At 46.2% G+C, this 17,529-nt stretch overlaps 2 protein-coding genes across 2 annotated transcripts in view; one reads left to right on the top strand and one right to left on the bottom strand.

Annotated features, from left to right (window-relative positions):
* Positions 1-17,529, top strand: part of LOC137436777 (neuroendocrine convertase 1) — a 70,572-nt gene that overhangs the window by 7,479 nt on the left and 45,564 nt on the right. Inside the window, exons 2-3 of the mRNA XM_068130864.2 lie at positions 14,391-14,495; positions 16,638-16,757. Coding sequence (XP_067986965.2) covers positions 14,391-14,495; positions 16,638-16,757 — 225 coding nt within the window. The remainder of the gene's footprint in view (positions 1-14,390; positions 14,496-16,637; positions 16,758-17,529) is intronic.
* On the bottom strand, positions 6,715-8,054 carry LOC144888305 (uncharacterized). The gene is made up of 2 exons (XM_078765966.1): positions 7,947-8,054; positions 6,715-7,829 (listed from the first exon to the last, which is right to left on the bottom strand). The coding sequence occupies exons 1-2, from the start codon at positions 8,022-8,024 to the stop codon at positions 6,909-6,911; spliced, it is 999 nt and encodes a 332-aa protein (XP_078622092.1). The 5' UTR covers positions 8,025-8,054; the 3' UTR covers positions 6,715-6,908.

The following is a 17,529-nucleotide window of genomic DNA, read 5'->3' as shown; positions in this document are numbered from 1 at the left end:
CCCAGCACGTGGGGTCCATAAGTGTGGTGCTTAGCCACAGAACCGTGGTCCATATGGTGGTGCTAGGCCGCAAGTCGTGCGGTCCATAAGGTGGTGTACCGGTCCAGGCCGGCTGGCAGCGGCGGCTCAGGTACACAACTGCGGCTACCTGCGCACTCCCCCTGGACCCAAAAGAACAAGCCGTGAGTGGGGAAGGAAAGACAAAGCAAGCATCGGGGCAGGATCGCAAGGGTACACATCAAAACAAGGTAATGCAAAGTGAGGTGCGCATGGGAGCGAGCGGAGAAAGTTCATCCCTACTGTACGTCACCCCTCCCTGTCACCTACCCTACCCTTGCCCTTACCCCGTATTTACAAAATTCTACACATTTACAAATTCGTCACTACTGTCTCGTCTTCCCCATATCTCCCCTAATCCAAATTGGTTACCAATCCCTCTAATCCAAATTTGCCCCCAATTCCAATTCCTCATCAATCCCTCCTAAGGAGGAAGAGATGGAATTACAGCACAATGTCATACTTACGTCATGATGCGTCTTCCAACCCAACCAAACATTTACTAATTCAACATCATGGTGTGGAGTCTATCTCACCTTGGTGAGTGGCTGCATATGGTGCGAAGGGATTTCATTCTACCTATCTTCTAAATGACATTACCATTCTTTACACTACCGGGGTCTTTCCCTGCAAAACCATTGGCCACTCTACTCTATGCGGTTCTAAAAACCAATTCCCACTGACCATCTGTGGCGCTCACCAATTTGGGGTCTCACTCCCCCGATTCAACTCCCGGTGCTCTCGCACAATTCCAGAGCTGGGTCGTGTGGCGCTCCCAGCAGGCCTGCTCACCTGCACACCTCCGCCACCGTAGTTGCCTCCCGAGCTTACCTGCTCCTTGCCCTAACCTATCTTGGGGAAGGCCCTCTGGCTCTCTCCCCACTACCGCCCTCTCTGGCGTCGGGCTACCCGGGTCCGTCCCTGGATCCTCAGGCCCCACTGAACACTACTGGCTCCCAGAGCCTACCTGCGGCCTCGCCTGGCCGACAGACTAGCAGTGGCGGAGTGCCCATTCAACCATACACACTAACAGGCCACATGCCCAGCCAATTTACTCTACTAATGCACCCATCCAAACACCATTCTACACACGCACCACAGACACCAATATCCACCATAATTTACCTATACCCTCTACCTACTCTTAAACTACCCTCCCAGGTACTCGTGAAGGGGTCCATCTTCCCCATCCACTCCTTTCACACCAACCACTCCACTCCACATATTCCACACTACTCACTCCACACCATCCATTCCATACTCCATTCATTCCATGCTCCATTCCATCTATTCCATACTCCATGTATTCCATACCATCTATTCCATGCTCCATTCACTCCAGACCATTCATTTCATCCAACCAGTCTCCATACACCTGTGCTTCACCTGCACTTGCACACTCACCTGGTGCTCACACACACCTGGTGGCACTTGCACCCTCCTTTCCTCCCAGGACCATTCACTTCAATACAATGCCAATCACACACTTTCACAATTACTCAATCATACACTGCATCATCTAATCTGACTACTCCCTTCTGAAACTCGTGCTCCTCGTCTTCCCTTATACTAAGCACTCCCCCGTCGTTATCAACCAGCTAATCCACCTACGTCCCCTCCTACCTGTACAATGTCACTACTTAATCTCAAGTCTCCTAAAGTCATCTCTAAATCCCTATCATTTTATCCTAACCCTCCCGGACTAGTTTGCACAGCCACCCCATAAACTAATGCTCATGTGCCCGGATAGGCGATGTGAGGTGAATGGTAAAGCTACCACCCCCCGACACTGGGTATCAATTTCCAATCAATCCCACTATTATCCCAATTTCACTCACTATCAATTCCAATTTCAAATCCCTATTACCAATTTCAAATCACTATTTCCAAATACTATTACCAATTCCAATTTCGAATCACCGGGTGTCAATCCAAACCAAAACACTATCATCATCACAGTCCGCTATATCTGAGCCTCGGTGCGTCATTACATTTTCAAAGCTCGGCTTCGCAAAGCCGAGCAATGAATTCGGGTGGTTTGGTCTCCTGCGGTTGGGTCCGTCCGGCACTCGATTCAGGGGAGGAGGTTTCGTCGGGCCAAGGTTCACAGCACCATCCCTATGTGGGGCCTTTCGCTCCCATGCGTGGTGGGCCAGCCTTGCCCGGGTGGAACGCCACCACCACAAGGGGGCGCCGTTCCGACTCCTCCTACCTCCCCTCGAACCGGGTCGGTCGCCTTGCCCGGCAAAGCGCGGGCTCGACCGTGCGGGGCGGGGCCCGGCCCGAATCGTGCACAACGCTCCGAACAGGAGCGACGCGACACCGATCCCCGCCGGTTCCCGCAGCCCAAACCGCCCGGCACGGACCGGGAGCTCGCGTCGGCTATACGTCGGCCTAACCACTGCCCCGGTCAATGTCGATGCCTTACTCGCATGCTCACATCCACACGCGACTCTTCGCATACTCACACATTCTCGCGCGCCAAAGCCTTCCGTACATCCCATGCACTCTGGTATTGCACTTTCTCTTACACACCACCCAGGTATTCTTCCGCTCACAGACTTCGTTACACACCTGACCACCACAAACCTCCTCACACACCTTGGTGCACACTCGTCGTTCGCACACTTCATCAACACACCTCCTCGCGCCCACTCCTCGGTCACATCCTCTGTGACAACCATGGGTGTGCACTCTTTTGCACACCCAATCACGTGCTTCACCACCAACTCAGGTGTGCATTCCCGCACACGCTCAACCATTCCAGGTGTGCATTCTTTCTCACTCGCCACAACCAACTCGCACTCCGTGTCACTCTCACCACCACACTCTGTCATGCATTCACTCTCACTCTCGACAGCACACTCACTCCTCGGTGCACACTTTTTCCTCACACGCCCCTCCGTTCCACACCTTTCTAGCGCACCTTCTTGGCACCCTCTCCCGGTACGTACTCCGTACCACTCACCACAGGTGTGCATTCCAGCACATACCCACTTACGTGCTCCGGTGTGCTCGCCCACACCCGCGCCACCACCAACTCACTCTCCGTGTCACACTCTGTACACTCTGTTCCACAATCTTCACAATCACTCCCACTATCACACTCTGTCGTGCATTCATTCACACTCTTACATCTCACCACGGACCTTTCACTAGCGCCCGGATGCCGTCGCGACCCAAGCGCGCGAAAATTCTTTTTGCGCCAAACATCCTCTTGCAAAATCTCCCCGCACAATATACAGGCCGACTCACCTGGGCGCTTCTTCCTCTTCGCTCCAACACCTGCAAACTTTCATTTGGGTTAAGCACAGCATCAAGGTGTGAGCTGAGACTTTGCATGTCTTCCATTCCTCCCTCCAATTCATGGGCTACCTCTGTCGTCTTTTCAATTTCAATTCCAACTATTCCTTTTCCCATTTGAATTCATTCTTTTTCCTTTCTCTCAACGGCCGCTGGCACTAACAAAATTTTCCTTTCTACCTCAGCGGTCGCCGTCTTCCCCATACCCCGGGTCGCGATCTCTACCCCGGTCATTTTAACTGCGCTCTGTTCTACCTCGACCGTCGGCGCCCATAAAATTTCGTCTTTCAATTCAACCTTACCCGGCGCTCCCGACATTTTTTTATCCAATTTGACGGTCGTCGGCTTTTCTACATCCCGCGTCTCGTCCCTTATAGCCCTGGTCAACTTGGCTACCCTTTGCTCAACCTCGCTCTCTGCGCGCTCCTCAAGTCGCGCTACCTCGTCGCGTACCACCGCGACCTTTTCGCCCGACTTGCGCCTCATGTCCTCCATCATTTTGTTATTATCCCTTCTTGCCTCTGCTATCCGTTTTTCTACTTCAGACCTGGATTCCTCCCTCAATTTTTCCAGATCACACCCGGATTCGTCTGACATGGTGTCCTTTTTCCAATTATACATTGACTCTTCCATAGAGGCCCTCATTTGTGCCAAAAAATGGACCCAGCCCATTGGTGCTGCGGGCTCGGCTCTCGCCGCCATGCGTGAGGCGTCGCCACCCTGCGCTGCTGCGACCACGTGCGAGGCGCCGCCATCTTGTGCACCTGCAACCCCCACTACCGCATCCTCATTGCTCTCCTCTTCCATTATTCCCACTGCCTCCCTGGGGTCCTGGGTCGCCTCTACTTCCTCATTCTCCCCTACCGGCACCCGATCGCCTTGATCATCCATGGCACGATTATAATTTAGCGGTGTTAATAAAAATTTCGGCCGCTCCAAATTTGGACCAGATTTTTCAGATGTTTAAAAAAAAATTTGGTTCGGGTCCAATCCCACTCCTGACACCAATTGTTACGGATCCGGGGGACGGCACTCCCGTTAGCAAGGGGGGGTTAATCCCCTTGTCCTGTTAAGCTGGCCGTCCGCCAGTCCTAGAAGCATGACATCACTTCCGGGCGGTGGTGAGTAGGGTTGTAAGCCCAATCCATCCTACTACCTAATTACCACCACCGGCCATAAGCGAGGAGATACTCCCACCCAGGCCGCAGCATGAATGGATGCACCGAGCGAAGCGAGCTGCGACTCGGGCCGTTAACAAAGGACTAAACCCAACTCCGAGCATTGGCTGAATCGTGCCACAGGTACTCAATTGGGAAGGGACTAAAGCGATCGGGGGAAGAAGAAACCAAAGTAAAGGAAGAACAGATATTTATTCATTATGTACACGAAACCCGAAGAGGAAATGAAAGAAGGGCATTTACAAGGAGAGGAAGAAGCAGATACACAGGGCAGCCTTAAAACAGTCTTATATTACCATATGCCCAAACAGAACAAACAGACTTACACGGATAGGGAATGGCAGGAAGGAATGGCTGGAAGGGGGAGAAGGTCCAAGCAGATGGCAGGGCAGGAAGGTCCGGGCAGATGCGCAGCGTCGAGGTCCGCTCCAGTCCATGCTCCGGTCCACGCTCCGGGCTTGAGGCGAAACCCGGCGGCGGCTGCACGTATGGTTTCACATGGTCGGACAATGTGAATATATGGCGGTATTGTCGTCGTCAACGGACCCACTCTCCTGCCTTACGATTCAGCGTGTTCTCCTCTGGTACCTTGCACTTCGGACCTTCGCACTCATCTCTTGAAGCAGTCCCTCGCAGCCGTTTTTATTGGGCGTTCTTGTATCCAGCCGCCGGCTCCTAGGACACGCCTACCGGTCGGCCCACCTCGGCCCTGGTTGGCCGGCGAGGGCTCGCTGGCTCCACCTCTTGATGAGACATTGACAGGCCACGCCTCGTTCCTGGCGCTCGAACCCCCTCCTCCCCTTTTTTCCTCCAGATTACCGCGTGTTCAATGGCGGCTTGGGGACAGCAATCTAACCAAAACAAACGGCAGCGAACGCTGCCATACCGCTACTGCACTTTGAAGAGCGGGAGATGATTGGGGATAATTGAAGGGGCCTATCTTATTTGATTAATGCAACGCAGATTCAACTATTGGGAACAGATCCTTAACTAAAACACATAATAATGAGATAACTACAGAGAGGTCCTATGGTGTTCTACGCATTGTACATGGACTAACTAGGGTGCGATCTTTACAAAGGGGGATATTTACAAGAATTATTATTTTACAAAGTGAAGGTTCTAAAAATCGTAACAATATAATAAAGGGAGCAAGAGACAAGAGGGAGAGATAGAGGGAAGCAGAACAACAGTTGGAAACATGGACATAAGGAGATCTGTGGAAGTGGGAGGGTTGGGGCAGTGTACACGGGCCAAACAATATGGACACTTTACTTCCTCAAAAAATCTTCGACTATTCTCTCTTTCTTCACATTTCTATCGATGCAGTTCTTTTATTTAAGGCTTGGCCTCGATGAGCACTTCAACATAAAAAAATTTTTTTTTACTCCTTTTCAATCTTTTGGTACCTCTCCTAGTGGGGCAGATTTGTGAAATGATTGTGGGTTTTGTGGTAAAAGCACCAAAATTGGCATATATGATGGTAAGGACCTACTAATTGATTTTAGATATAGTACCAAGCAGGATCTTTTCCGAGAAGCCCATAAAGTGGAAAAATCCAAAATGGCCACCGGCCGATTTGAAATATCTGTTAATTGTCATATCTTTATGAATAGTCAACGCAGAAACCTGAATGAAGTGTCTTTTTGTATGTTTCTGTACATGACGAATCCAATGGAACCATTATTTGCTTTGAAAAATGCATATAAATCAATATAATGGTCAATTTCAGGTTGAAATTCAAGATCGCCACCATTCGATTTGTCGATATCTAGCAAATGTCATATTATACACAGTAATTCATATCACACCATGGATGAAGTATGTTGTAGATTTATTCACATATGTCAGACAAAATGGCACCACTAATTAAGAAAAGCTGAATTCATAGTGACCAATGGCAATGCCAAGTTCTATGATATCGACCAGATACATAAACAGTCGACTTTACTTTATCATTTATACTACGAGTTGCAAATTCTAAATCATATTAAGATGGAGGAAAAAATACCACACAAACTAAGTGACATATTATATAGATCTACACATTTGTATCCAATGCATATATACTCTATGCATTATACATTAAATAACACTTCCCATACCATACATCATTATATTGTTGCCGATTACTTTGAACAACACCATGGATTTTGCACTTTTCAAGTTTCTGCTGGTTCATTTATAGAATATTTACCCAGCGTCGAGCCTTAAACATATTCACACTTCTGTGTTGATTATGACATGTTGGACATTGGGTTTAGATATTAAGCAGTACTTAATAAGTACACTCTGGCTGAAACATTTCCCTCAGTGCGAAAATGTGTATGGTTTTTCTCGAGTGTGGATGTTTATGTTACATTGAAACAACTATTGGTTGCTCTCATTGTGGTCACAATTACCACTGCAACGACAGAGTGATGTACATTTAAGAGCAGCTCTAACACACTTGCATAGTCCCCTACAACCTTTCTGGCACCCACACCTGAGCAACTCGGAACAAGATGCCACTGCCTCTGGTAATACCGTCCATAATGGTTGCCAACCCTGTGTGGCACTCTTCTGCCAACCACATGTCTCTGGTGATGGAAGTACTGGACAACGGACAAGTGCCTGTCCCCACACATGTCCACCTTGGTATACTGCCCGTTTTGTGTGCTGTAACAGTGCTCCTCTGGTGGGTGGTATGGTGTCGATGGACCTCGCTTTTGTAGTGAAGATGTGTTTCCTAGCTGAATCAACGTTAGATTCTGTGCATGTGCGGTCGTACAACAGGACGACATACTTCTCGAGCACAGACATGCAATCATTGAGCGACGTCGGGTCCGTTAGCAAGGTAGAGAATACTGGTGTCACTTCAGTGAAGGACTTCCATGTGTCGAACGCAGTCTTTTTCCTCCGACCAGCGAATGACGACACCGTATCACAACCAGTGAAGGCGTGAAACATAGGAAGTGCACGTGCCTTCTCACTACCAAGCTCAGTGGCGATATCGTGGGCAGGAATGTACCTCAGGTGCTTTCCAGTGCCAAAAGCAACCCAAATTTCAGTGTTTTCAAGGCGTGCCACAGTAGACACTGCCAGGACGAGCACGTCTGTATCCACAGTACGCAACATGATTCGGCGATACCCTCTCCTTGCTGCATCAACTGTATGAAGGAGCATCCGTGTGTCTGCCTCCTCATGCGTACATGGTGCTAGAGATGAGATGTCCTGGTGAACTCTCGTGCAGAGCACATTCTGACCGCATGTTGTATACACATCCTTTTCCGCAGAAAGATGTTCTACAACCTAAATTGGCAAAGAAAAGAAGCTAGATTACATTTCATGTCATTGATATTGTGTAGTTTACAATCGATTCTACATGTATATGGTTTTTTTAAAGCCAGTGAAATACTGAAAGCTTACCTGGTGTGCCAAGAAGTCGAATAGTTCTGTCTTGTTGTCTGCCAATCTCAAGAACTCTTGCCAATTTCCTGGGATCATGTTGGATGGTGCAACACGCCGCCGAACACCTTTTCCTCGATTCTTTCTCGCAGTGGTCTTCAGACTCTCTTCCAGGTACACATCCCAAATTATGTCAATTCTCATCACGTTGCACAGCTGTGCTTTGACATAAGGCAGAAATACCTCTGTAGCATATTCTTGGAACGTTTTGATGCCAATGGGCCTGAGCATGTTGATGATTGCAGCACCATCCAATATGATGACATCAACTAATGGAGCATCCCCACATGATGTGCAGCACCTTTCCAGACATTCAACAAGATCAGACTTCGACCCAAACCTTAGTTTTCCCAGCTGCGACAATGACGGAGGGTAGGCATGATTCTCATGCTGGAAGAAATTGTCCAAGTCTCCGTCACGGGTTTGACAGGCAATGTACAGTCTGGAAAACAATGCACAGTCACTCTTGAGTGATGTCACGATCTGTTTCGCTTTGGACGGAACTCGACATGGTGGTCGGCTGAACAAAGGCATCTGATTTTTACATATGGGATCAGATACTGGTGTAATTCGCTCCATCACTCGCTGAGTCATGTACTTGTCATACTGTTCCTGGCCTGTCTTCTCTATCGCACGCACAGTTTGGACAACAGCTGGATCAGCAACATCTCGGCTGTCAAGTACCAGGAGGTCATCACTCTCTTCCATGAATGAATTTCCCATGTCTTCTATTACTCGAACAAGAGCAGCAGTCTCCTTAGCAAATGCGACTTGTGCCGAAGCAGTATGCTCGTGGTTAGGTCGATATTCTCCTTTACACCATCTTCTGTCTTCCTGCTGCTGGCATTGTATAATTTGACAAGGCAATTTGAGTGGTACTTCGCTTCCTGGGCCACAAGGTCACGAGGACTGATTTTCGCAATCAACCTTTGATCCTGTATTTTTAGTGCACATTGCCTAACCCTATGTGTTAGTTTTGGTGTCATCGCTTCATGCAGAGGCGCCATCTCCGTTCCAGATTCATCACAGAAGAAGCATTTTGAATCTTCTGGAGAATCTCTGTGTTCAGCCTGCCTTAACATGTATGGTATTTCTCCAGGGGTATTGGTACATGCAGTTGGAAGTGAAGCTAGTTCAACTCTGGCGAGACGACTGGCACAGCACTTCAAGCGGCATGATGCATGCCATTGGGCATGATTGCGTGCCAGTGTGTGTCCAATACCGTCTCCTTCATCAAGCCTACTTATGTCGATAGGTAATGGCTGGCTGTCCAAATTGAGAAAACTGTTCAAGTTATCACCGAGAGTATGATATCCAGCACCGACGTCGGGACGTTTTGATTTGGCTGGACAGTTCGATGGTTTGTCTGAACGTTCCTGGCATAAAGCACAAAGACTCCAGTCAATAGGTTCATTTGTAGCCCAGCAGATATGTGAAAAAATTGTGCTTTTGGTGATACAAGCATGAAATTTTGAACACTGATAGAGCATACTACTAGGAAGATTTTTGGATATAGGGGCATTCAAATCTTTTCCTAGGGACAAAATGGCGGCCATTTTAAAAATGGCCGTTTACGGATAATAAGATACACAGTACCGATGTCTATAAAACTAGATTTACTTATTGCTCAAGCACACCTATGATGTTTTTTTCACGTAAACAGGTTGTAAGATCATAATTAAATGTCAACAAACTCACATAACATTTATTTGGTCCTTATTCTTTACAAAAATAATTACTTTTTGAGCTATTTTGAGCAAACTCCAGAAACACAATGGAAATGAAGTGAAAATGCCACATTAACGCTGTGGAAGTGACTTTCACTATAAAACAGTCTACAAAACAGTCTTCCACATGTTTGTGTATATGTAACAGGTGTGTTATTCCTCCTGTATACTATCGTGTGCACTCCCCTGCACAGTGACACAGAGCTGAGCACTGGAGTGCGGCCTTAACACACTTGCACTGTTTCCTGCAACCCTTCTTGCATCCACATCTAATCAATTGTCGGCATGCCTCAGTTGCCTCTGTGAGGGTTGTCCAATATATCCCCCAGCCGTTATTACTCTGTTTCCAACCCCATTCACTTGGCGATGGGAGCTCAGGTGCGCAAATCATCATCTGGCCCCAACAAAAGCCGGCTTGGTAGGCAGCTCTCTTGATGTGTTGTCTGAGGGCTTCTTGCGTTGGTGGGATAGCCTCTATTGATCTACCAGTCTGGGTGAAGAGATGCTTGCGGGCATCGTTAACATGTTCCTGGCTGCTTGTTCGATCGTAGAGCAGAACAACAAAACGCTCCAGTGGATCCATGTTGTCATTTGCAGTTGAAATGGTTGGTGTGGCAGCCAGTGCGCAGAAAGCTGAGGTGACCTCATCATAGGCTTTCCATGTTTCCCATGCTGTTTTCTTCCCCCTTCCGCCGAAGCAGGACACGGTGTCACACCCAGTGAAGGCGTGGAAGAATGGCAACCCTCGGCACTTGTTTGGTCCCAGTGCCACAGCCATCTCGTGAGCTGCCAAGTGCCTGAAATTCTTCCCTGTGCCAAAAGCAACCCAGAGTTCATCGATGTCAAGATATCCAGTTGCTGCCACTGCAAGGATCAAAACATCTGTGTCCACTGTGCGGATTGACACCTTGGTATAGCCCTGTCTGACTGCATCTTGGACATGGAGTAGTATCCTTGTATCTGCCTCCTCGTGACTACACGGGGAAAGACCAGTAACATCTCGTGGCTGTGTACAAAAAACTTCTTTGTGGTTTGTGGTGACGATTTGCTTGTCACTCTCAATGTTTGCTATCCTCGTTGCTAGAAAGTCAAACAACTCCACCTTGTTCTCGTCTATGCGAAGGAAGGCCTGCCAGTTTCGAGGGATGGAACTAGATGGCTCAACTCGTCTCCTGGTGCCTTTACCCCTCGTCTTCCTGGTGTCGGCTTTCAAACTGTCTGGGAAATATTCATCCCAGATAATATCAACCCTGCTCTTATTTTGTATCTGAGATGTGATGTATGGCAAGAATACTAGTGATGCATACTCAGAGAAGGTCTTCGCATTACGAGGTGCCAGCATGTTCACGATGGCTGCTCCATCCAGGATCATGACTTCAACAGGGGGGGCTTACATCATCATTTTCCCGTGAGGTGATCAGATCTTCTAAGCACCCAACCAGATCAGACTTGGTTCCAAGCCGGATTTTGCCCATTTGTGACAATGCAGGGGGACAAGCTTGGTTTTCATGTGCAAAGAATTCATCAAGATCTCCATTCCGTGTCTGGGATGCAATAAACAGCCTGGAGAACAGAACGCAGTCATTCTTCAGAGATACCACCTTCAACTCTGTTCTTGACTTCTCTCTGACTGGGGGTCGGCTGAAGAGAGGGAGATTGTTTCTTTTTATTGGGTCAGTGATAGGCTTTGTCTGATGTACAAGCCTCTCGTTCACATATGTGTCATACTGTTCTTTTCCCAGCTTCTCGATCTGGTAAAGGGTGTTGATGACTGCTGGGTCTGCCAGGTCTCTGCTGTCTAGCACCAAGAGATCTTTGCTGTCGTCACAGAATGGGTTCCCCATCTCTCCTATGACACGGGTGAGTGCTCTCACATCTCGAGCAAAGGCTACCTGCGTGTGCTTTGTCTTTCAACATGTCTCTACGAACTATATTTGCGGCTCTAGCAAGACAAACTCCATCACTGTCAGTGTCGTGATCACATGCCTTCTGAAGGGCTGAGCCAACATCCTGGTTGAAAGCAAGCAGAATATCTCGACCGGACATGTGCTCCTCTAGGTCTGGAAAATATGTCATGATTCGATCTTTGAGTTTGGTGGAGTGGACACGCCTGGTCAAGACTGTTCCAAGCTGTTCCAGCCTGGTGGTGTATAGTCTTGCTAGGTCTACCAGCTTGAACACTGGTGTCACAAGAGCATCTGTGCGGGCATCATCGATGTAGGACACTAGCTCTCCAAGTGCTATACCGTGATTGATATCATCTTGTTCATTCAGTGTTGTGCTTGTGGCCCTTGCTTTGTTATAAAGTGACACCAGACACTTCACGTGGTACTGTGCATCTTGTGCTATAAGGTCACCTGCACTCAGTTTAGCAAGAAGTGCCTGATCTCCTAGTTTCAGGGCAGCTGTCCTGACATGTTTATCGAGGTCGAAGGTGGAAGCTTTTCGCAGAGAATTAGTACCCGCTGGTTTGTCACAAAAGAAACACTTTTCAGGCTGTGGCTGTGTGTGGTCTACATGTACTCTGTGACGGGTGTACTTTCTTGAGACACTTGCGGTTTCTTCACTAGACGTTTCTCTTTTTTGTGCCCGATGCAGTTCAGTTTTGTTGTATTTCAGTCTGCATGAATCATGCCACTTAGCCTTGTGGCTCTGGAAGGTTGACTGGATACCTTCACCATCGTCCAGGCGGGACAGTTCTAGAGATTTTGGCAGGCAGCCCATCTGGCTGAAGGTGAGGAGATAATCTGCAAGAGTTTGGTATCCGGACCCTGTGGTTCGCTTGGAATCAGCTGGACAGGCAAGGGCCTCATCGGTGACCTCCTGACATAACACACACTTCTCCCAATCTGTCAGATAAGGCATGTTTGTTCCAGATGTACTAGGGCTTTGGGGGTCTAATAGCTTGAAATTTTTGTTGGCCATTGTCAATTAAGCATTATCCACCACCACCATCCAATCAATATACAAATTGGGAACCAAATCTAGGTAGCTACTACAGTCAATGAGCGAAGGTGCAGTGCAGTCGAGTTATCATCTGAAAAAGAAATACATACATTATTATCATAAATATAGTAATTCGCTTTCGTAACTTTTCACTAGCCTTGCATTGTTCCTTATAGTCACCTAGTCTATGATAGGAAAGTTCATAAAGCTACATCAAAGTTGTTCATATAAAGGTATTGAACCAAAATTACACCCAGGAGAAATCAGATAGTCATGCAAAGTTAAATAATTAAACCGCTAGACCAGTCCTGTCTATTGCAATGGTAAACCATTTGTTCTGCCCCTTATAGGCCACCGTAGATTCCAATTTTGAACCCAGTATGAAGGTATTGCATAGCATGTACATGACAATTTATAATATGCTCATTACATTGTGTTTCAATAGCAGCACAAATGACAAGTCTGAAATAATAGGTAAATATGTCCTTCTTAGCCGCCATTTTGTAAAATGGCCGCCATTTTGGGCCAAGGAGAAATCTGGAATGCCCCTACATCCAAATTTCACTGTAAGGGTATGCCCTAACTGTGTGCCAAGTTTCATGCTTGTATCATCAAAGGCACAATTCTACCACAATTCTTCACATATCTGCCGGACTATTGTGGCCGCAGGTGATCTTAATGTCTCTCTATGAACAAGCTTGCACTTCTTGCGTGTCGACATGATTTCAGTCACTTCTGTTCAGTCACCTACAACAAAAAAAACATTAATATTATAACGACAATAACCTATTTCGTTTTCCCACACCTAATTACTACAAGATCCTGCAAGGCACGATGGACAATCTAAGCCAAACGATGATGCAATGAGGTGAGGGTATCATTGTATTCCTCCTGTTTGGAAAGACATATTCATACGATATACATATTTTGGGGAAGATATGACACTCGGTATGGGTGCCGCATGACACAAATCACAACCATGTTATTGGTTTTTTTTATTGATGGTGCAACTGTGGCTGACATATGTATACTGTCTAATATATAAAATACACTTCATCCATGGTGTGATATGAATTACTGTGTATAATATGACATTTGCTAGATATCGACAAATCGAATGGTGGCGATCTTGAATTTCAACCTGAAATTGCCCATTATATTGATTTATATGCATTTTTCAAAGCAAATAATGGTTCCATTGGATTCGTCATGTACAGAAACATACAAAAAGACACTTCATTCAGGTTTCTGCGTTGACTATTCATAAAGATATGACAATTAACAGATATTTCGAATAGGCCGGCGGCCATTTTGGATTTTTTCACTTTATGGGCTTCTCGGAAAAAATTCCTGCTTGGACATTGGTACTATATCTAAAATCAATTAGTAGGTCCTTAACATCATATATGCCAATTTTGGTGCTTTTACCACAAAACCCACAATCCTTATGGATATTTACACAAATCTGCCGCACTATCCTGACTCCAATGAGTTGTAAAAAAAAAATCTTCTAATATCTCGCTTATCCGCTCCGCCACCTCCATTAATTCTCTTGGATACATATTATCCGGCCCTGAGACTTCATCACAAGCTGATGTTGATGGGGATCAGGTTTTTATTTAATGGCTTGAATATCATAAATTTCACAAGGCTAAATTTTACATCTTGGATGTTGTCAGCACAAACAATTCGGTTTTGTCCAACACATTATCTGATTTGTTCCTGGCTGCAGATTGGTCCGTTGGATGGACATTATTTGTTACTCAAGAATGGACATCTCAGACGCTCAAGGCGATCGGCATGGAACCACACCGAGGTGCTTGCACAGGATGGTCGGGTGAGTCAAAACGCCTTTCTCTCCGAACGTTTCTTTCCATGTTGTTTATTATCATTCTGGCTATAGATGTTGCTCCCACATTACTCAAGTCACATGATGTCTCGTTTGTTTGCCATTATGGATGTTGGATGACAAAAAAATGTTACGCAGGCTGCTGCAGACAAACAAGCTGAGGTGATTCAGGCAGAAAGCACATGTGTGGTCTAAGGGGTCTTCTGCTTCTGAAACATAAGAAGCACAGTCTGAGGCCGACTGGAAATTTGACAGTAGATAAGGCAGAAGCGATTTTTATTACTTCCGCCACCGAAGGTGGATGGAGGTTATGTTTTCACCCCTGTCTGCCTGTCTGTGATCAGGATATCTCAAAAAGTTGTCGACGAGGTATGACAAAAATTATTGGATGAGTTGGGTATGTGACAAGAACAAGCGGATTCGATTTTGGTTCAGGTCCGAATCCAGATCCAGCATTTCAGTGGGATACAGAACGTAAAGTATTCAGCCTGGTGCAGGTATGCGCTCTACCGAGTGCTGTTCGAGTTGTATTAGTTTTACTTCGAGGGATGTGTTCTAAGGCCTAGTCGTCTTCGTGGCAAGCCAAGTCCTCCATTTTAATTATTTATCTTTCTATCCTGGGATTAGATTATTCCGTGGACAGTGCACGTAAAGATAGATTGTGAAAAAGATGGTTGGAAACGAGTCAATAGAGGGCGAGTCAATTGGGGAACAAGGAGAATAGAGGAAGGTTATATACGTTGTGATAAATGGTTGAGGTCATACATAGTGAGTTTACCGTCTGAGGACATGGCAACCATAGAGATGGTTCAGTGTAGACTGTAGAGCAACGATATCGATTCCAGGGCTAGCTCGACTGAGGTATGAGGAGCAGCTGAAGAAGAGAAGACTTTTTACATTAGCAATGAGGTGATAACTGGTTTAAGATTATGAAGGGTATAGATAAATAATATACCAAACCAGGATGAACAGTAGAAGATCAGTGGGTAAACGAAGAACCACGTGGAAGCTGGAATTGAAGAAGCACATCTAGCCCAAGATAGGAAAGTGTACAGAGCCGTGGTTCAAGCCTTATGCTGTATAGCAGGAGGAGATGAAGATTGAAGAATGATCATATTACAAACCAAAATCTCAGCCAATTGAGCCCATTTATATACTCCAGTGATTGTGGTATAAACAGATTAAACATGGCCTAATAATCTAAAGAATCACACATGATACTTTAATATTGTTGCATGTTTGGGGTGGCTCGGACCCGCTGCTAGTCCTCCGACTCTGAGGCCGACAAGCCAGGGATAACTCCGGGACCCGACAGGTTGCTGAGAAATTGCACACGCTGGTTGAAGCAACTAAATCTAGCAGAGTCATCTCGCCCAATTACCGTGTTACCTTACCAGTGATTTAGTTATCCTAACTGGGGAACCAAGATTTCGACTTTCCACCCTGCATACTTATTATGTACGGCTGAACGAAACGGTAGGTGTGAAGTCAGCTATCTAGTGCAGCAAATTACTGGGGTACAACTTTCCGTCTATTTACTACATACGCTATGTCGAATCATTGGGGAAACGGACTACCGAGCAGGTTGGAAACAGTTTATAATTGATTCAAGAAAGGCTTGTATTTACAGATGCAAGTGTTCAGAAGTATATAAAGAATGCAGAGGCACAAAGAACAGAAATGAACCCCTAAGCATGAAAGAACCCCTTACACAGGTGTGCCACAATCATTCCAGGGAAACCAGAGAGGAAGAGAGAGAAAGTTTCGGGGTGTTGGGTCAGTCTCTCTCTCACCAGATGCAAGCTGGTGGGCTTATATTGGTCCCAAAGTGGAGGGAAGAGAGGGAAAGGGAGGGAAAGGAATGTGGTTGGTGTGTGTGTACAATATGGAGGGAGAGTAAATACCGGAACAAGGACATTAGAACTCAGTTCGGTATCCCAGCACCATGAGCCATGTGCTCAAATGGGGAATACCAAATAAGCCACTCTCTCTGATGTCTCTGAGACAACACAAACATGTGAAGACTGATCTATATGGTGATGGCAACTGATTTGATCATTATTTACAAGTAGGTGTACCACCAGACCATTTGAATCATTGATTTATTAGGCGCTGGTGTGTCGAGAGCAGGTCAAATGGGTGGAGCAACAATACGAAAAAAGGAGGAGTAAGAGAGGCGTTCCTCTGTGCTCAAACTGTCCCATCTCCAACCTCTTTAACGACCCACTGTGGGACAAGCAGTGGTACCTGGTACGAGTCATCGCATACGTTGCACTGCAGTCCTGCATAATTATCTGCATCCTGTCCACATAGATTCATGTCCAACCTCGTGAAAGTTCATGTCTTCCTATTTATTGTGATTGATGATGATACAATATTTATGTGGGAGAATTATGAGGTGACCCTTGGGGAATATGGACCCCATGGATTTTGTATCTCTTGAAAAATACTTTAGATGTTGTCTTTGGTTGTTCTTAAAGAAGTAGTATTTTGGGTTTAGTTAGTTGTGCGTTTGATGTCGGAGCTTAATGAGACAATGACAGATAAAGGGCATCAATCACAGAGCTGGTTGGAATTAGAAAATATTTTAGGGGGCCCATTCTGTGTAAAATAAATTGAAGATTTTGAATAACTATATAATTTGCTTTTGGGATTATTATTTGATTTTTTTAAATACCAAAACATTCCCTTGATTGCGCATAATCGTGGGGAATATACAGTATATGAATATATAAGGTGCAGGTTTAATTTTCAGCTTATCTGGAATTGAAATTCCAGATAAGGTATTATCATCGTGCACCATCCGTCCATCCATCTCCTATCTCGACTTCTCTGGCCAAACTGCTTGGCCGATCCATCTGAAATTTGGCAGTAAGGTTCGGCCCCTGACTGGTAATGGGGGTTGCAAAGCTCGTTCCGGTCACCTGACTGAAAATAGGTCAAAATGGCGGACTTAGAAATATTCCTTCAAAAATCATCTTCTCGAGATGCACCAGTCAGAATGCTACCATATTTGGGTTAC

This window comes from Myxine glutinosa, chromosome 11 (assembly GCF_964187855.1).
Source record: "Myxine glutinosa chromosome 11, kmMyxGlut1.1, whole genome shotgun sequence".
NCBI lineage: Eukaryota > Metazoa > Chordata > Myxini > Myxiniformes > Myxinidae > Myxine > Myxine glutinosa.
The sequence above is the reverse complement of the archived record's forward strand: the minus strand, read 5'-3'. Positions and strand labels throughout refer to the sequence as shown.

Excerpts from the sequence above, each read along its gene's own strand:
- LOC144888305 (XM_078765966.1), bottom strand. The coding sequence starts at position 8,024 with ATGATCCCAGGAAATTGGCAAGAGTTCTTGAGATTGGCAGACAACAAG. Across the intron at positions 7,830-7,946 it reads TCGACTTCTTGGCACACCAG|GTTGTAGAACATCTTTCTGC; the intron begins GTAAGCTTTCAG and ends TTGCCAATTTAG.